The sequence below is a fragment of the Pan troglodytes genome, chromosome 23 (assembly GCF_028858775.2).
Source record: "Pan troglodytes isolate AG18354 chromosome 23, NHGRI_mPanTro3-v2.0_pri, whole genome shotgun sequence".
Classification (NCBI taxonomy): domain Eukaryota; kingdom Metazoa; phylum Chordata; class Mammalia; order Primates; family Hominidae; genus Pan; species Pan troglodytes.
Genome location: NC_086016.1, coordinates 24,255,496 through 24,274,599, shown reverse-complemented (window position 1 = coordinate 24,274,599; position 19,104 = coordinate 24,255,496). Strand labels below are relative to the sequence as shown.

The following is a 19,104-nucleotide window of genomic DNA, read 5'->3' as shown; positions in this document are numbered from 1 at the left end:
AAGCTCTCAGCCTAGGGCCCCCAATGCCACAGGGAATCAAATCAGCATGACCAGGGATCGAAGACCTCTCCTTGGCTGGGAATGGGGAATCAGGGTTGCAGAGACAAGGGGCACAGAGAGATGCCTGTGCCATCAGAGAAGGGACTGGGGATCTGGTCCACTCTGGGCTCCTCAACCTGAGCGTGAGGCCTTGCTGCGGCCATGAGCTCACCTGCCCCTTGGGAGTCCACTGTGACTGCAGTCCAGCGGGGTCAATGTCCACACTGATGCCAGAAAGAAGTCCTGGGAGATGCGGAGGGCATCCTGTAGCGGCAGGCAGTCTGGGTGGTCCACGGGTGTGAGCTTCAGCAGGTCCTGGGAAGGGATGAGGTGGTGAATTGGGGGCCGTGTTTTTGGGGTTCGATGAGAAGCTCCTGGGGGAATGCTCAGTCCTCACCAAAAGAATTCAAAGGGCAGGTACTCAGGGACCCACACTCATGCCTGCAAAATCTGAACTGAAAATTAGAATCGGAGCAGCAGGGTTGATTCTAAAAGGGGCTGGGCTCGCTTTTCTCCCTGCTGCAGTCATTACTCGTTTCCCCTGGCAGAGGCAGCCGGGTGGAGGCTCATCTCTTCAAGCAGCTGGGAGAGACACCCCACTACCCACCCTGCAGCTGCTCCAAGGATACTGGAGACAAAAAGACAGGGGTTGGGGAAGCAAGACGTTCCTGCCTCCACCAAGACAGCAATTGGCCAAATGCCCTGACCCTGCTGGCATGGTTACCGCAGGCCAGGCAGGCATATTCAGGGCTCAGGATCCCTCTGCCTGACTTTTCAAACGGGCTGTTCTCAGTGACTCTGGCCCCCTCCCACCCTGGGCTCACTCTTGAGAAACTCCTAAGCCTTCTCTGGCCCTTCAGGGGCCTTAACGCTTATGTGTAGGACCAGGATGCTCTGAGTGACCTACTTGGTCAGTGGGCTGCTACAGCAGAGCTGTTGGGGAAGGCAGAGAGAAAAAGGACAATGACATACAAAGAACCACTCAACACCTCAGAAACCAGCTTTGTCCCCCACCCACCCGCCTTGCTCCCCACATGAACACCTGCTTGCAGGAAGCCAAAGTGGGTCCACAGCAGCCCACCTCTGTTCTCACTCCCAGGGCAGACAAAGCAGCAAGAACAGGTGACACACAGCCCTGGTGACCCTGTCCCCTCCCTACCCATGACTACTCTCCCATCAGACCTGGCTTCGAGGGCTGCCCCCCAGTCCTGTCCAGGCCTTATCTGGCTCAGAGCAGATGATCCCCTGCACCTCCCACCCTGAATCACACAGCTGCACCCAGCACATGCTACAGAGGCCCAGTACACTCTGGATCACATCCAGAAACTCCACAATAGGGGAGGAGACATGCCGTTTCCCAGGAAGGGCAGCTCCCCAGGCTTGGTCATTCTCAGACTCCTCCAGTCAAAGGCCGGGCACAGCCAGCTGGGATCGCCATGCTTCACTCTGACCCACACGACTGGCCTTGCCTCCTCTATGGGAAGAGACCCCTCCGCACAACCTCAAACCGAGACATAACAGGACAGGACAGGCTGGATGCTAGAGAGGCCAGCCAGATCTCCACACAAAGGCTCTGCTCTTAAGCAGGAGGTAGCCTGAGGGTCAAAGGTTTCCTGAAGCAACTCAGGTGAGACCTCACATACAAGAGCCCCAAAGAGGCTGCAAAAGCACCAGCTCAGCCAGCCAAGAACCCAGGTGCCACACGCTTCTCAGACCACTGAGGATCGCTGGGATTCAGCAGGAAAAGGTGGACATGACAGCTGATGGACCAATACTTCCCAACACCCTTCCAGCAAGCAGCTGTGCCCCGCCCCTCCCCACATGAGTCACTCAACTTCGGTCCCGTACATGGATGCCTTTGACCATGGGGTCATGGCTTTGGTCTCCTGCCATAGGGGCAGTGAGAGGCAGGATGGTGGTCTGGGAAGGAGGATCCTAGACTGGGTGTTCCACAGGACCAGGCTGTGACAGATCCCAGAGCCAATACTCATGTGCCAGCCAGTCCCCAAACCCAACAGCTCCCCAAAGCCCAGGATATAAATAGCCTGTGCACTGCTAAGCAGACACTTCAGGGAATGATCTGCTGGCTGTGAAGAAGATGCGGCCTCAGTAGGGTTCCACGAGCCTTCTGCCAGCAAAATCTTCTTTGCTTGGATGCCCATTAGAAACACTAAGGGAGCTCTTCAAAGAAACAGGCCAGACATGGTGGCTCACATCTGTCAACTCAGCATTGTGGGAGGCTGAGGCAGGAGGACAGCTTGAGGCTAGGACTTTTAAGACCAGCCTGGGTGGAACAGTGAGACCCCACCTCTACAAAAAACACAAAAATTAGCATGGCATGGTGGTGCATGCCCATAGTCCCAGCTACTTGAGAGGCAGAGAAGGGAGGATTCCTTGAGCCTGGGAGATCAAGGGTGCAGTGCCCATGATCGTGCCACTGCGCTATAGCCTGGGCAACACTGCAAAGTCCCGCTTTCAAAAAAGAAACAAACAAAACAAAACAAAACCAAAGATGCCTGTCTCCTGCCCCATCAAATAAATCCAAATCTCTGCAGGGTGACACAGGGTATTAACATTCTTAAATTTCGCCTTTGCTGAAGTAAACATATAGTAATGGCTGAAAACCACTGCGTTATGTAAATACACTTCCTATGACTTATTTGTAGTCTTTTCGTATCTAGCAATTTCTACAGACCCTCTCTGTGGGCTTCGGAAGCCAGAATGGGCAGGGCCAGGTGTGAGGTGTCCTAGGACACTGAGGGTAGAGCACAGCTCCCAGCTCAGGGGGACCCATTTCTGAGGCTAAGGCACCCACCTGGGGCTCAGCCTATCTTCAGAGGGAAAATCACACCTCAGAACACCAGACACCCAAAAGAAAGCTCCAGTTTGGCAGATACCTGCCAATAGACCCTGGAGTGGCTGCCCCAGGGAAAACTGCCATTGCACTGTCAGCTCCCTCCAGCCCTCTCTCAGGTCTCAGGTCCCAGCAGGAGCAGATTTCTGACTAAGCTCAGAGGTCTCAACAAATGGCAGGTTGAACATCAGAGGAGTTATTAATAGGCCTATAGTTACCTCAAGACTCCACCTTACCAGGGCCAAAAATGAGTCCTGGAAGGGCAGCCAGAAAGAAAGTAGGGCAGAGAGGAAACACAGGGAGAGGGGCCCTGGGACCACGTCAGATATGGAGGGAACCAGGGGAACGAGAGCAGCCCTGATGATTGTACTCCCCACAGCCCCTGCATGCCTGTGAACCCTGAGAATTCAGGGTGAGGAGCTCACTCTTGCCCTTCACCTGTTCCTGGGCTCTGGCAGGCTGGCCTGCTTCCTGCCCCAGCCTCACCCACTCTCCGCACTCCTCGCCACTGATGTGGGCAAGCTGATCTCTCTGGTTTGCTGGGCTCTCACCCTCTGCCCAATGGCACCGAGTTAACTTCTTCGCGTGCTTTATTTTCTGTGATTAAAAAGGGAAACGATTCTCACTAACGCCATTTCTCAGAGGAGAAAACAGGCACAGGGATGTTCTATGACTTCCTCACGATCACCAAGCTACAAGGGGGAGCTGGGCTTTGAATGGAGGTCTACCCATGCTCCTAAAGTTGAGGCGTCCTCCAAGGAAAGGACAGCGCCTGTAAAAGCTCAATGAATGGGGCGGCAGTGTCACCACTAAGCCCGACCACGCTGCTGCTCTGATATCCAACTTCCAGCCTCCAGAACAGGGAGAAATACAGTTCTGTTTTTGATGAGCTCCCCAGGCCGTTACGGCTCTTTCTTTGCTGTAACAGCCTGAACTAGCCCAGAAGTGCTATTCCATCATCTGTGTCATATTCCACCATTCAGAAGGGAGTCACTAACCCCTCAGTGCTGTCTCTGTGGACGCTGCCCACCCTAGGCTGAGATGAGGCACAGGGTCTGGGTCTAAATAAAATGGGAAGGCCCTGGAAGGTGCAATGTCATAGGGGGAGGATGTCTGAACTTCATTTCATCTCAGCCTCTACTGGCGCAGCATGAAAGACGAGGCCCAGAGCAAAAGTGTCTTTTCCCGAGATCACACTGTGGACCCCAGGCCCACTGGAGTTGCATTCCACGTTACCTCTCACCCCTTCTTGTATTTGTTCCATTTCTAAGTGTGTGCAATATCCACAGGGAACACCACACCATGAGTTTTTAAATATTTATCTCAAACATACCTCATGAGTTCCCTAGGAAAGAGATGCTAGCATAACCCCCATTGTGCATGCTGGGGAGACCCCAAAACACCAAAGGAGTTCTCTAGGGTCTCACAACTGCTAAGATAAAGGCTGTTTGACCCAGCACTGTCTCCTCAAACCTGGGACCCTGGTTATATCCAGGTCTTCCCAAGGTGCTGAAGGGGCACACTTTTTCATAATGGTGAATACGTAAGCAGGTGACGGGGGAGGGTGAGCGGTCAGAAGCCCAGAGGGGCCTTTGAGTAGGACTTATGGAAAGGAGGAGCTTACAGGATGGAACCTACAAGATGTGACCTCACTTCCTTGCCGACAGACCCCCAACAGAACTTACAATTCTGGTAACTAGGCACCCACATTCTAGAGACAGCCCCATTTCCAGCTCACTTCGTAGGCGACGCTCGAGAGAACAACATGTTCTCCTGCTGTGTCCCGACGTGCTGCCGACCTCCTCGTCGCAGAAGAGGCCAAAATGAGAGTCTTTCCCGAGAATATAGACCTTGGTTCAACCCTCGCCCTCGACGCCTCTGGCCCTTTGCCAGAAGGCACCCACAGGTAACACAGGGCCCAGGGCAGGCCCGTCCAGGCTAGGCCTCAGCTGTGCCCATCAGGGCAGCCCCAAGCCCCTCCCCATTTGTTTGGGGGAAACAGGAGATGAGGGGCCCTCCCTGGATAGGAGCAGGTAGGTTGTCAGGTGTTTGGAGCCTGGTAGGTATGTCAGGTTCACAGCCCAGGCCGTGCCTGGCAGGATGGGAAGGTGAGTGTCAAGGACACAGTTTGTCTGCTCACATCTGAATCCCAAGTCCTCAAGCTGTCATCTGCCGGAGACCTCAGGCTTCTCTGGCTGGAGGTCTATGCAGACGCTCCTATGTGCCAAATCCTGTTGGGGAAGGGGGTGCCAGGGAGGAGTTCTAATGGGGGTGTCCCACTGTGGGGTCAGCCAGACAGGCCACTGACACCTCTTGGCCCGGCTCTCGGGCACTCTCTTTGCAGAGCTCCGCACAACAGACCAAACAAGAGCTGTTGGATGGATTCAATTTCTCCATATTCTTCAAAGAAGGGCACGTGCACCACACCACCAACCACGTCCAGTGCCGGTCTGCGGTGAGATTGGGCACAGAAGGGTCTCCACAGACAGGACTTGTGAAAACCAAGGTGGGCCCAGGACTCAGACACGAATATGGGGACTCCCTAAGCTCCATCCTAGGGCGTTCCCACTTGAGTGACCCACTGTCCTCTCCCAAAGGAATCTGGCTGCCATTAGTCCCCAGTGGCAACTTGGTTACAGGCAAAGTCCCTTTCACCTATCAGAGGAAGACCAGAGAAAATCCTTCTGTTTTCACTTCAGGCTATGCCAGGAGTATCTCGGCATGTTGCTTTAAGAATTGAGTACAATGGTAACATTGCAGCAAAATACTCACACTGTTATCATTTTAACTCCCCACCCTAAGTGGAGTTCCAGCAACAGGCAGCTCCACTGCCCTGCCAGACCTCCTCCAGGACTTAAAATCCAACACTTTTGCACAAACAAGGGGTGGGGCTGGGGGGGGGGTGCATTGATGACAACAAAAGAAGGTGAAGCGACTCTATGCATTAGTCTTTAAAGTGTCATCTCACAGAACTCATCCCTGCAGCCCCATCAGGCAGGAGTTGTACCCTCGCATGTCATTGTAACATTCCTTAAGGGAGGCCATTTTCCACAGCGGGTCAGCCTCTCAGTGCTGGTGGAGCCTGTCATGATAAAATTCCCTTTCGAGGCAGCCTTTCTACAAGGAGCATAATCCTATGCGTGTCCTAACAGGCTGGAGCAGTTTGCCAGGGCTGCCATAACACGGCACCCTGACTGAAGGGCTTAACCACAGAAATGTGGTTCCTCACAATTCTGGAGACTGGAAGTCCAACGTCAAACTGTCAGCCTGGGGTGGTTTCTCTGGGCCTCTCTCCTTGCCTTGGAGATGGCGGACTTCTATCTCAGTCAGCACAGGGTCTTCTCTTGAACTTCTCTGTGCGCTGACCCCCTCTCCTTGTAAGAACCCCAGGCATATTAAATTAGGGGCCACCCTAATGAACTCACTTCACCTGAATTACCTCTTGGAGGACTCTGTGTCCAGACACAGTCACATTCTGAGTCTCTGGGGTGGAGAATAGAAACAGTTACATTTGGGGAAGGGGACACAATTCAACCCATAAAATAAACAAATCCCCTGCAGCAGACAGACACCCAGGAAAGGGATATCTGGGTGAAAGGATATGCACATATCAACTTTCAACAGCTCTAGCTAGCTGACTTTCCAAAAGGGCTCCAGCTGGTCACACGGTCACCAGCAGCCTCTGAAGGTAGCTGCTTCTCTGAACGCAGCCTCCCCTGAATACTAACATGCTTTTAACTTTTTGCCAACCTGCCGTCTGTGTGGCAGAGAAAATCCTTGTTTCATTTCCACTTTCAAACATACATTTGCGTAACCTTTCACGGGTTCAATACCTGCCTGCGTTTTCCCCGAGTCGCCTCGCAGATCCTGGGCCTTGGGACGCGCTTCCTCCCACCCTGGAGTCTTCCGGCATTTTCCCCTTGGCCAGGGCTGGGATGGCCGTAGCTGTTTCTCCAGACTCACGTTCATGTTAAAGGAACAAAAACAATCATATACCTTTAAGTCAAAGAGTTCTTCTAGAGCGTATTGTCCTGTGTGCTGTTGCTGAAATGAGGAGGGGATGAGGCCTCCCCAGGCCTTGAGGACTTGCAGGGATGATGCTCTTCATGCAGGTTGCTGACACAGAGGGTGCTGTTGCCCCACAGCTGACAAACACCGGGACGATGCCTTGAAGGCAGGAATCGTTTTATCATTCTCCATCCTCACATGCAATGTTACTCTGAAAGCCTAGAACGCTTTTCACCATGGGCACCCAGGTTCTCCACATGCACAAGTCCCTGAAGGGTTGGTGCTTCTTGGTGTGAGTTCCAGATCCCGATCCTCTGGTGGTCCATGGTGTTACCACTGACTCCCATGTCCCTCCTTGTCCCCCTAGTGTGAAAATGAGATCTGCAGGATGCTAACTTTCCAGCCCGGCACTGGGGAGAAGCTGTTGGAGTCCCTGGTTCCAGCCTTTCTAACTAAACCCATCTCCTCCTATGCCACCTGCCTGGGCCCCTCCTGGGACTTTATCACTGTGCCACACTTTTTGGAACTACTGGTTAGAAGGTGAGTGTCCATCCCCCTCCAAGACACAGAGGTGCCTCTGTCCCCTACTGGCTCTGTCTTGAAGATGCCCCTCTCGGGGCCTCGGTTGGCTCCTCTGGAACAGGGAGTAGTGAGAAGACGAACCTCACAGGGTTCTTGTAGGGACTCAATGATCTAAGACACAGCAAACAAAGGGGTCCCTAGAGCCTAAAACTCTGGAAAATCTGCTGGGGGTGCTGTGATTCATGTTTGTTACTTTTCCCCCTCACTTGAAGCAGCTCTCAGCATTCTGCCTCAATGGCCTATATCACTCACTGTTTGGAAAAACACATAGAAACCAAGTCTGCGATGGCACTGGTAAAGGATGTCTGAGATTCCTTCTGGCTGGTCTTTCTCCTTGACACAGACAGAAGAGGGGTCCCTTGGTGCTGAAAAAGGAGCCACAGGCCCACTCAGACATCTGGAGAGGCTCACTGGGGTTCTCCAAAGGTTGGGGTTCACTCATTCAACACATACATTCAAAACACCTCATTTGTGCATCGCTCTTCTTGGGGCTTGGCATAATTTCATAAACAAAGCAGATGACACTCCCCCGGCCTTGATTCTACTCAGAGTCAGGCACTCACAGTAGACAGAATAAACAAGTCACATCTACAGAATGTTACAGGTGAGACCCTCATGGCCTCCTCTACGTATGGTGGCATCCTCCCAGACTCTGACTAGAATGACGCAGCCCAGCAACAAATATAAACCGGGTGGATTTAGGGTTCTGAAGGGCCTTTTCACCCACAAAACATGGGGGAAAATATATGGACTCTGGCTGGGGAGAGACTAAAGGAGCCCTGGGGCTCATACTTCTTAAAATTCCCACGAGAAGGCTGACATCTGGGGACTTCCCCCACAAGAGGCAAATAGTGAGTTCTGTAAATGGAGACTTAGGTCCCCTGCAAAGCAGAGGGGAGGCTGGGGTCACAGCTGGCCACTGAGTAGACCCATCCCCCTCAGCACCGTGGCTTCCCAGCTCTCCCTGTCCTCCTCCCCCCGACATCTGCCCCTTCCCTCCTAACCCCAGGACCAGGGGACCCAGATCTGGAGCTTTGATGAGGAAGCTGCTCACAAATCTGCCTGCAGCTGCAGTCTTGAGTGCCCAGGTGTACAGTGCTGTGCTCCAGGGCCTTTGGGAAGAGAACGTCAGTGGGACGCCAGGGCTTATGGGGGTCTGTACAGCCCTGCTGCATGGGCAGGTCTGCCCCTTCCAGGACAGTACTGATGGCTTGGAGTAGGGTGGAGCTGTCCTCTGCACAGGCAGCCAGAGGCCAGGGACCCAGAACCATGCAAGGGTGCCCTGTAGGGTTGTGTGGGAGAAGACCAGGCCTCTGACTCAGCTGTCCACTCCATCACCAGCACCACCACCTCCATTTTGTTCACCTGGCCAGCTGAAAACTCTTCAGGTTGCTATCAGTCCCTGCAACAGTCATCTTTCTGGATAAAGCTGGCCTTCAAGAACTTTGCCTGGCCTGGACTGGGCTTGGAGGACCATCAGGAAATTGTTCTAGGCCAGTTGGTGCTTCCGGAGCCCAACGAGGCCAAGCCAGATGGTGAGGGGGCTTGCAGTCTGCAAGACTTTCCGGGGGTGGTGTTTTGGGGCTACAATTCCCTTAAATTCCACCCGGTCATTTCTGTGCTTGGAAAACCCAGTGAAAAATGACTGGTGTGGTGACCTTTTCTCCTTTTCCAGATCCTGCTCCACGTCCTGGGCAACACGCATTAACAATGCCGGCCCTGGAGCCAGCACCACCACTGCTGGCGGACCTGGGGCCTGCTCTGGAGCCAGAGTCACGTGCAGCCCTGGGTGTGCCCGGGTATCTACATTCAGCACCAGGGCCAGCACCAGCACCAGCACCAGCACCAGCACCAGGGGAAGGGCCCCCTCCAGGGACAGTGCTGGAGCCACAGTCAGCCCCAGAGTCCTCCTGTCCCTGTCGCGGGTCTGTAAAGAACCAACCCAGTGAGGAGCTGCCTGACATGACGACCTTCCCTCCCAGGCTGCTGGCAGAGCAGCTGACCCTCATGGATGCGGTGAGCAGCTGAGCTTTGCAGGCTGTGTCTCTGGCACCAGCTGTCTCAGACCAGCCTCTCCCTGAGGAGCAGCCAATGCCCTGGGTCCAATTTCAGCCCCACTTCTTACCAACCGTGGGATCTGGATGAGTTTCCTCACCCACAAGCCTTCCCTGTCTGCATGTGGACAGCAGAGATGGGACATCACCAGCGCCAGCTGCACAGAGTGACTGTGCAGACTGAGTGACAGGGGATGGACAGAAAGCAGGGCAGGGCAGGTGCTCACTGTGGCGCAGGCAGGGCCATGGGTCACTCACCCAGCTGCTCAGGAGCCTCACTACCCTCAGCACTTATTAGGTACCTGATGCATACTGGATTCTATGGCAGACACCCAAACAGAGCCCATAGTTGCAGCTGCCACAAGGGAAGTGCACCGGTACGGAGAGGAGTAGTAGAGGGCTGATTGGGATGGGAGGAAGACCAGGCCTCAGGATGGGCAGGCCTGAGCCACCTTCTAGTTCTTGGAGTGTGGATGGCCTGGGAGAAAATGTCACTCTCTCTTCCCACCCTTGTTGGGTTCTGGGCCATGATGCATTCAGGTCCCTCGGGGGCAGAAAACCAAACCCAGGGACTCCCACAAGTCTGGAGCCCATTTTAAAGCTTTCTGAGCTCCAGCTTGGTTCCTGCCAGAGACCGTGGATGACTGTGAGCTCAGTCCCTGCCTGGGACTGTGGGTGACTCTGAGCTGCAGTGTGCTGTGTCCGTGACACTCTCCTCCTCCCCCAAAGGAGCTGTTCAAGAAGGTGGTGCTCTACGAATGCTTGGGCTGCATCTGGGGCCAACGACATCCGAAGGGGAATGAGCACATGGCACCCACAGTTCGTGCCACCATCGCACACTTCAACAGGCTCACCAACTGCATCACCACCTCCTGCCTCGGGGACCACAGCATGAGTGCCCGGGACAGGGCCAGGGTGGTGGAGCACTGGATCAAGGTGGCCAGGGTAAGCTATGGTTGGGCCTGGGGATTCCCTCTTTAAAAATGGGGAACTTCCTCTTCTCCTCCATCGGCTTTCAGGATCGGCATCTGTATCTCTGGCCTGGACCCTGCACATCCCCTAGGCTCTTCTTGCCAGAGCTTCACTCACCTTGACTCCCACGGCCCAGTGGTGGCTGCTCACTTCCGACCTGGGGTCTTCCTTGGGTTGAACTAAAATCCTCCTAGAGGAGTGACATCCACTGGGCCCCAGGTCTGCCCTCCTGAGGCTCCCCAGGCCTCTGCTTCATCCAGGAGGGGAGATCTCAGCAGAGGGGGCTGAGGCTGAAGTGGGCCGGGCTCTACTCTGAACCGCACAGCTCACTCTTCCCTCTCCAGGAGTGCCTAAGCCTCAACAACTTCTCCTCGGTGCACGTCATCGTCTCTGCTCTGCGCAGCAACCCAATAGGTCAGCTACACAAGACGTGGGCAGGAGTGTCCAGGTGAGGAGGGCTCTCTCCATGGCAGCATCAGGGTTGACCTAGGGACTCACAGGTCTCCCCCCATGTGCCCTCAATGACTCTGAAAGGTTCTTGGAGTCCAGGGACACTGGAGGCAGGGATGGGCCGGTGGCTGTGGTCACTAAGCTGCCCTGGACTGCTAGGCAAGGATTTCCAACTCAGGACTAAGGTTTTTTCACCATCAGGAACAGACTGGAGCCAACTGGAGGCTTTCAGGTGTTTGTACCCAGCAGTGGAACTCTGTGTCCAACTGAAAGCTAACTGTAAACACGCAGTGGCTCATGTGAAGTGGAGATGGGGCCCAGGGGAGGAGCATGAGAGGTCCCACCCTGGTCCTCTGGAGCCCCTGTGATCAGAGGACTCCACTGAAAACTCTCACCCAGTAAGCTGGGATTCACTGGGTTTTCAAACAAAAGGGACTGGAACTCACAAATCTCCCCCGATTCCCAAATTTCCCCTTCTTTCTTTCCTCTGCCCATAGCAAAAGCATGAAAGAGCTAAAAGAACTCTGCAAAAAAGACACTGCAGTGAAGAGGGACCTGCTGATCAAGGTATGGTGGAGTCTGGGAGATGCAGGACAAGTGTTTCAGGGTCAGAGAAAAGAGTGAGTTTGGAAGGGCATTGGACCAGGTGTGGAGTGGCTATTTTGTTTTGTTTTGACTTACCTACTAAAAGTGGACTTGAAAAATTCCCTCCATGCCTACCTTGGGCCAACAGGAAGAGTGGTGTGTCGGTCCATGGGCACGTGGGGGCATGGGGGCAGGAGGCCCTGGAAATGGGATGTGGCAATGGCTGCTGGGCTGCTGGGCTGCTGAGCAGGGGTGATGAGCTGCAGCATTAGCAGGGCTCTGGCTCCCATGCTGGTCCATGCTGCTGGCATGGAGCTTCCTCCAGGCTGGAGGGTGATCATGGTAGGTGGGACTTCCTTCCTTCCTCAAACCGGCCAGCAATTCCTCAGGAAGCCAGGCCTCTGCTGCTGCTGCTGCTGCTGCTGCTGCTGCTGCTGCTGCTGCTGCTGCTGCTGTCTGCAGCACACCTCCATGGGCAGGGGGCCTTCGCCTGCACTGCGGGAGAGGGGGAACAACAACAGAGGAAGCTCATGTGGCAGGGAGTCCAGTAACTGCCCGGCTTTGGGTACCAATGGGCATACTGGGGACAGACGTAGCTGTTTGCTGGGACTCCCCACTCTGCCCTTTGCAGACACCCAGAAACGGTCATGTCAGAGGATTCTCACCGGTTAGCAGCGATGCATGCTCATGACAAGTATCTGGGGGATTCATACATTGCTAGGGGATCCTCCCTGACCAGATCTCAGAATCGTCCATGCAAATGAGAAGGCAACATGTCACCCCACCCAGGACTCTGGAAAACCCTGCCATCGCAGTCAGAGATGGCGCATCAGGAGGCTACTTCCTCAGTGGAGAAAGAGAGAGTTCCGTGCACGGAACTCCCCTGGGGGATCATTGGCGAGGCGAAGTCTTTGGCATGGCTCAAACCCAGTTTGCGTGGCAGAGATTCCAGTGGGGCTGGGATAGGCAGGTGCCACTTAACCAGGTCTCCTAAAATGCCCTGTCCCTTTCCCATCACGACTGTATGTGGCTGGAGACCTAGACACTCAAAGACTCCAGAGAACACGACCCTGATGGGTGGTGGTGCTGGGATGTGGGCTGAAGGCAGCCGAGACGGAGCCTCCAGGAGCAGAAGGAGGCGTCCTCTCTTTTGGGGCCCTGGGGAGCCACTGCCCGCTCTGGGCCTCTGTTTCCTCATCTGGAAAATGAAGGGATGCTGAGCCTGTAGTGCAGGCCTCACAGGGTAGAAATGAAGTTCAAGAAAAGAAAGCAATTTGAGGGTGCTCGTGCCTGGTTCTTCCTCAGAGGGATGACGGTGAGAACAACGGCAACAGCTACAGGAAACTGAGCCCTCAGAGGCCCTGTGAGGTAGCTGTGGTTTGCATCACTCTTTACAGAAGGGGAAACAGTCTCAGGGAGGCCCGGCTGCAAGACTGGGTGACACACACAGGGAGTGTGGATCTGGGCCAGTGGTATGAGCACGGTGCCAGGTGGCTCCCGCCACTCCCTGGGGATCCAAGTGCGGGGTGGCTGGGGTGTAACTGGGGGAGAGGAGGAGAGCCTCACTGTCTTTGTCACTGACACCTGGCAGGCGGGGAGCTTTAAGGTGGCCACCCAGGAGAGGAACCCCCAGAGAGCCCAGATGAGGCTGCGGAGGCAGAAGAAGGTGAGTGAGCCTGTGGCATGGACGGGCCGCAGGGGATCAGAGGACAGGGCTCCCTTCCCCGCCAGCTGGAGGCCTCCATATCAAGACAGCGGGGGCTTCCTCCCCAGCCCTGTCCTCCTGTGGCCACTGGGCCTGGAAAACCTCCATTTGAGAGACCAGAGGAAGGGTCTGGGAAAGCTGGACTCAGACTAGATGTGGGGAAGGGTAAAGCTGGGACCACAGGCCTTTGTGACTTGTTAAAATCCCACCATAGAGGTTAACAAGGAGTGCTTGCTAGACTTGGAGGTCAGCTGGGATAGAGGAGGCAGAGAACTGGGAAAGGCAGCTGAGGGTCTTTGGCTGCTCCAACCGGGAGACCTGAGGAGGGGGCTCTGGGAGACAGGGGCTGATGGGATTTCATGGGACAGGACCTTGGGCAGGCACCTGAGGGCCAATACTCATCACCACTACCCCTCCCACCTCCCCACCCCTCCTTGGCACAGGGTGTGGTCCCCTTCCTGGGGGATTTTCTGACTGAGTTACAGAGGCTGGATTCGGCCATCCCGGACGACCTGGATGTGAGTGAGCCTGGGGCAGGGTGCTTGGGAACCGAGATCCTGAAGCTTGGGAGGAGAGGGTCCTGGACCGAGCCTTTAGATCTCAGCCCTTGGCAAACCTCCTCTCCTAAGAGCCTCACAGCTGCTCCTGTGGGTGGGGGTGTCAGGCCCATCTCATCACCTCTGAGTGATGGAGGCGCCATGGCAGCCACCAGGCCCTATTCCTGAGTGGTGAAGCTGCAGAGCTGCCTGACTGCAAAGCTGCTGAGGTGTGGGCTGAACTGGGCTCAGCTTCTCCCTAGGGTAGTCCCGTAATAGGAGGGTGAAATTGAGCCTCTCCAAGGGCAGGCAGTCCCAAGGTCACTGAGCGCTTTCTTTCTATGAGAGACCTCAGTTTCCCTGTCTGTCATCACAGAGGGTTGGGGCAGAAGGTCCCTGGGCCTCAGCTCCCATTCCCCCTGCTCTAGAGCCCGGAGCCTGAGGCAGGTCCAAGTCCTGTCATGTGCACATCCCCTGACCCTGGTGGCCCTGGCAGTAGTGCAGCATGGGAAGGGGTGGGGTGGGGCTGGTTGTGGGCCAGGGGCCTTTCTGATGGACTCTGTCTGCCTTCCAGGGCAACACCAACAAGAGGAGCAAGGTGAGCAGCTGGGGCACTCACGTTGGATGAGGGTGGGGATGTGGACGTCACAGTCCACCCTGGGCAGGACACTCCCCGGCTCCATCCTCTACATCTTAGGCTTACTGGGAGTGTTTGACACACACAGGAGGAGGGGACCTATCCCAGTGGAGAAAATGGGAAAAGCACTGGAATCAAAGACCAATTCCTGCAGGAGGGGCTGTTTATATCCAACTCTGAGAACAGGCTGGGGGCGCTGCATGGGACCCCTTCAGAAAACTGCCCCAGGGACCAGCCCCTTCTCCCTGCCTGCCAAAGGCCCCCGCAGCAACTTCCACCCAGGCCCTGTCAGCCTCCTGTCCTCTGTCTCTAGGAGGTCCGAGTTCTGCAGGAAATGCAGCTGCTCCAAGTGGCTGCCATGAATTACAGGCTTCGGCCTCTTGAGAAATTTGTCACCTATTTCACAAGAATGGAGCAGCTCAGTGACAAAGAGAGGTGAGGGCCTAGCCCATGGGCTGAGGGTGGGAGAAGGCTCTCCATTTTTTTTTTTAACACGGTCTGGCTCTGTCGCCCAGGCTGCACTGCAGTGTCACCATCTCTGTTCACTGCAATGTCTGCCTTCTGGGCTCAAGCCCTTCCTCAGCCTCCCAAGCAGCTGGGACTACTGCTGTACACCACCATGTCCGGTTGTTCTGCTGTTGTTGTTCTGGTACAGATGGGGTTTCACGATGATGTCCAGGATGGTCTCAAACTCCTGGCCTCAAGCAATCCACCCACCTCAGCCTCCCAAAGTACTGACGTTACAGGTGTGAGCCATCCCACCTGGCCTAGAGAAGGCTCTCCCGTGGCCAGCTGCAGAGAGCCTATGGCCATGACTCCACGGCCAGCATCAAGCCCTGTTGCATGGGGACCACTGGGGACCCAGGATTCCAGCTGGGCAGGCACTGACAGGGGACCTGATGTGTGGCTCATGGTGGCCTCACAGCTGCTTCTCTGTCCTGCAGCTACAAGCTGTCCTGCCAGCTGGAGCCCGAAAACCCGTAGGCCGGCAACATCCTGCAGTAGCTGGGAACCCACCGGGATGCTGGCCAGAACACCGGCTCTGCACCATCCCTCACCCAGACCGTAGACACCAGGGAACCACATCTAGGAGGCTGGCAGCTCAGCTGCATCTTGCCCTGGATCCTCATCACCAACTGCTCCTGCTGGCCAGGATCAGGCCATGGGACTTTTGCGAGTCACGCGGGAGACCATTTTATGTTTATTTTCTTTAGTGGATAAGTAAGGGTTTTTTCTTAACTTTCGTTAAAATAAAATTTTAAAAAGCTATTCAAAATGTTCTGTAGTTGTTGGAATGAGAAAAGTAACTCCTGTGCGGTAACCATATACCAGTCTTTAGGATTCATAGCCTAGCATGTCAAATTGAGGCTATGGCTGAACAAGTCACGGAATAGCGTTCACATTACACATGCCAAGCATTTAATGTTTTCCTTCTTTATTCAAATTATTGTTAACTCTGTTTAAGAAAACAAACAGAACAAAACAAAACCCCTTAAAAGCCATAGTATGTCACCCAATCTATGTCACCCATAGTATGTCACATTTGGTCTACTGACCAGCTACTCTCAAACTTAAATTCTAGTTAAATTCAAGTTCCACTGGGTTACTCAACTTTCTTAAGGTTTAAATATTTAACAAATCACTTAAATATTTACTGAAGGGCTGGAGATGGGAGGTATTTAAGCAAGTGGTAGGGCTGGCCTTCTCCAGAAGTCCTGGGCAGAAGGGAGCTGGCCATCAGTCTCCACGAAATACAGATAAACTTTTTCCACTGTGGATCTTCCCAGACCTTCTGACACCGCTCCCCTAAATGAACATCAAGGAAGGTCAGAACTGTTTGAACCCAGTATCTAAAGGATGTCCCACAGCTTAATTTGAACACAACCCCCATTGTGGGATATCAGACAAAAACAAGCCAAAGAAATCAACATTTCAGGGTCTGAAACATGTAATACCCCCAAATCAACACAAAATAGACACCTAAATCCAATCCTGGAGCCGCAAAGCTCCTATAAGAAAAGCGGGAGTTTCTATTTCGGCAAAACTTGTATCTATGCACGCAGTTTGCAAAAAAGAAAGAAAAGAAAACCAAAAATTATCTATGGCAAGAAACCCTTTGACCATGCAATTGATTTGGCAATACTTTTTCTTATTTTTTGTTCTTTTTGGATGGAAAACAAAAACGTGAATACAAACACATAGGACTAAACATCATTTTAGAGCTTCCGCATGGGGAAGAGAAACAATGAACCATTAAAGAAGGCATCCTACAGATTGAAAGAAAGTTCAGCAGAATCATCTGTGAAAGGGGTTGTTATCTAACATGTACAAGAAACTAACACTACTCTTAACTGGAAAAATGAACAAAACCTAATACCCAAGCTAAAACTGGGCAAAGAACCTGAACAGGCACATCTGAAGAGAAAACACGAAATTGACTGACAGGTCAAAGAGAAGTTGCTCAACTTCACTAATCCTCACACAAATGCCTAAGTGCAAACCAGACTCAGATACCTCTCACTCTAATTACAATGAAACTTACCAAAAACAACAAAAAACCCATACGTTCACAGGCAGTGGCCAACGTAGAAACGCAGAAAAAGACACTTTTATAAATTATTGGTGGGAAGGTACATTACTAGACACATGAAGCGAAGCAGTTGAAGGTGCCTTAAACATTTTACATTACAACTACCCGTTCACCTATCAATCCCACCACTGGTTATACACAGAAAGCGCATGGAATCTGTTATGTTGAAGAGATATCGGCCTTCCTATGGTGACTGAAGCACTACTCACAATAGCAAAGGTATCCAATCCACCTACCTGTTCATGCACAGATAAAGGGATAAAGAAACTGCAGCACACGGTGGAATCCTCTTCGGCTGTAGAAATTCATGAAATCATGTCATCTGCAGCAACGTGCAGAAACCTGGAGGACATGACCTTCAACAAAATGAGTCAGGCAGAGAAAGACAAACAGCATGATTTCATGCATGTGAGAATGAGATCAACTTTCTCTCTAAACGATTTTATCTCCTAGAACTAGAAAGTTCCACAGTGGTGAAGAGAGGCGGGGGGTTGGGGAGTCCGGGCAGGAACTGGAAATGGATACAATGGTACACTCAGATGACAGGAATAAATTCAGCTGTTCCACTCCACAGTAGGATGTCTAGAGTTAACAGTATCCTACCATATTTTCCAAAAAAGGCTGAAAAGAAGGATTCTGCATATTGCAACCACAGAGAACTAATAAATAATAACTACACAAGGTAACAGAGACAGTCAATGCCTTGCTTTCATCATTACACAAGGTATATATGCATGATCAAAATGTCCCACTCTACTCTTTAACTGTATACCTTTACCACAGAGCAAATTGGTTTTAAGGACACAGAAATAAACAATGCTGGAGTTCATGTGACACCAGGAAATGCCCTGCATTTCCAAAGCAATTCTGAGAAATCCAAACTACATTGGATGCATCACATTCTCTGATTTGAAATTTCACTCAAACTCTAGGGACCTGCTTCCACATGGATGAGTGGAAGAGAACCTGAAGTAAACCCACACACCTCATACCACCTGATTTTGGATGAAATACACACTGATAAGTAATGGGGAAAGAACTCCCTTTTCAATAGTCTTGGGGTAAGTGGCGAGCCATATGCAGAACAGTAAGTAACACTGGGCCTCTACTTCTCACCATGTACAAAAGTTCACTCCGATGAATGAAAGATGTAAATGGAAGACCTCAAACTACAAAAATCCTACAAGAGACCCTAGGAAGTGCCCTTCTCGACATTGGCTTTGACAAAGCATTTCTATGCCTAAGACCCCACATGACACTGCAACAACAGCAATAACCGACATGGGGGACCTAATACACTGAAGAGCCACCGCACAACACGACAAATTACCAACACAGTAGACAGACAACATACAGGATGAGAGAAACTCTTCCCAAACTATGCACCTGATCAAGGTCTAATATCCAGAATCTACCTTAAAGACCTTGCACAAATCAATTAGCAACCCCCCCCAAATAATTAATAGGCAATGGATATAAACACACACTTCTCGAAGGATGATGTACAAGCAATCAACAAATCTGAAAATATGCTGAACCTAATTGTCAGAGAAAGATAAATCAAAAGCACAAGGAGATATCATCTCATACTGGTCAGAATGGCAATTACACAGTTAAAAAAAAAAGGACACTGGCAAGACAGCAGAGAAAGGGGACACTGGTCCACTTTTGGTGAAAATGCAAAGTAGTTCAGACACCATGGAAAGCACTTCAGAGATTGCTCAAAGAACTTAAACCAGAACTACCATCTGATCCAGCAATCCCACCACTAGGATATACACAAAGGAAAATGAATCCTTCTGTCCAAAACACACATGCACACACACGGCCATGGTGGCAGTATTTACAATGGCAAACACGTGAAATCAACCTACCTACCCAACAACAGTGGATCAGAAAAGGAAAATGGGGTACATATACATCGCAAAAAACTAGGCAGCCATAAAAAAAAAAACAAGGAAATCACGTCCTTGGCAGCAACATGAAAAGAGCTGGAGGCCATTATCTAAAGAGAAATAAGGAAAAAACAGAACACCAAATGACACATGTTCTCACTTATAAGGTGGAGCTTATAACATTGAATACACCCTAC

The 19,104-nt window shown here is 52.4% G+C and overlaps 2 protein-coding genes across 28 annotated transcripts in view; one reads left to right on the top strand and one right to left on the bottom strand.

Moving 5' to 3' along the window:
* LOC104003703 (uncharacterized) overlaps positions 1–19,104 on the bottom strand; it is a 65,302-nt gene that overhangs the window by 28,747 nt on the left and 17,451 nt on the right. For 14 of the 24 annotated variants that reach the window (XR_008541867.2, XR_010156190.1, XR_010156191.1 and 11 more), the window contains 4 exons: positions 17,249–17,307; positions 11,680–12,034; positions 6,731–6,851; positions 212–354 (listed from right to left, as the gene is read on the bottom strand). Coding sequence is in view for 20 of the 24 variants with exons in the window: in XM_054676064.1 (XP_054532039.1) it covers positions 212–354; positions 6,731–6,851; positions 11,680–12,034; positions 17,249–17,307 (678 nt within the window). In the remaining 4 variants the exon portion in view is untranslated. Of the gene's footprint in view, positions 1–211; positions 355–6,726; positions 6,852–11,679; positions 12,040–14,404; positions 14,522–16,077; positions 16,229–17,248; positions 17,369–19,104 lie in introns of all 24 variants that reach the window. The other 10 variants (XM_054676071.2, XM_054676072.2, XM_054676066.2 and 7 more) reach the window with 9 other exon arrangements.
* Positions 4,483–15,698, top strand: LOC107966288 (ral-GDS-related protein). 4 transcript variants are annotated; one of them, XM_024353637.3, is made up of 13 exons: positions 4,483–4,799; positions 5,238–5,399; positions 7,269–7,441; positions 8,825–9,018; positions 9,159–9,499; positions 10,267–10,482; positions 10,854–10,957; positions 11,457–11,526; positions 13,136–13,210; positions 13,693–13,767; positions 14,360–14,383; positions 14,736–14,857; positions 15,367–15,698. In XM_024353637.3, exons 1-13 carry the CDS (start codon positions 4,659–4,661, stop codon positions 15,404–15,406), a joined length of 1,737 nt encoding a protein of 578 aa, XP_024209405.2. In that variant the 5' UTR covers positions 4,483–4,658; the 3' UTR covers positions 15,407–15,698. The 4 variants fall into 4 exon arrangements, with proteins under 4 accessions (XP_024209405.2, XP_063664376.1, XP_024209407.1 ...); XM_063808306.1 differs by lacking the exons at positions 4,483–4,799; positions 5,238–5,399 and adding an exon at positions 15,078–15,168 and having other exon boundaries at positions 7,310–8,699; XM_024353639.3 differs by lacking the exons at positions 4,483–4,799; positions 5,238–5,399 and having other exon boundaries at positions 7,310–8,699; positions 15,367–15,690.

Excerpts from the sequence above, each read along its gene's own strand:
- LOC107966288 (XM_063808306.1), top strand. The coding sequence starts at position 8,521 with ATGAGGAAGCTGCTCACAAATCTGCCTGCAGCTGCAGTCTTGAGTGCC. Across the intron at positions 8,700-8,824 it reads GACAGTACTGATGGCTTGGA|CACCACCACCTCCATTTTGT; the intron begins GTAGGGTGGAGC and ends CTCCATCACCAG. Across the intron at positions 15,169-15,366 it reads CCAAAGTACTGACGTTACAG|CTACAAGCTGTCCTGCCAGC; the intron begins GTGTGAGCCATC and ends TCTGTCCTGCAG.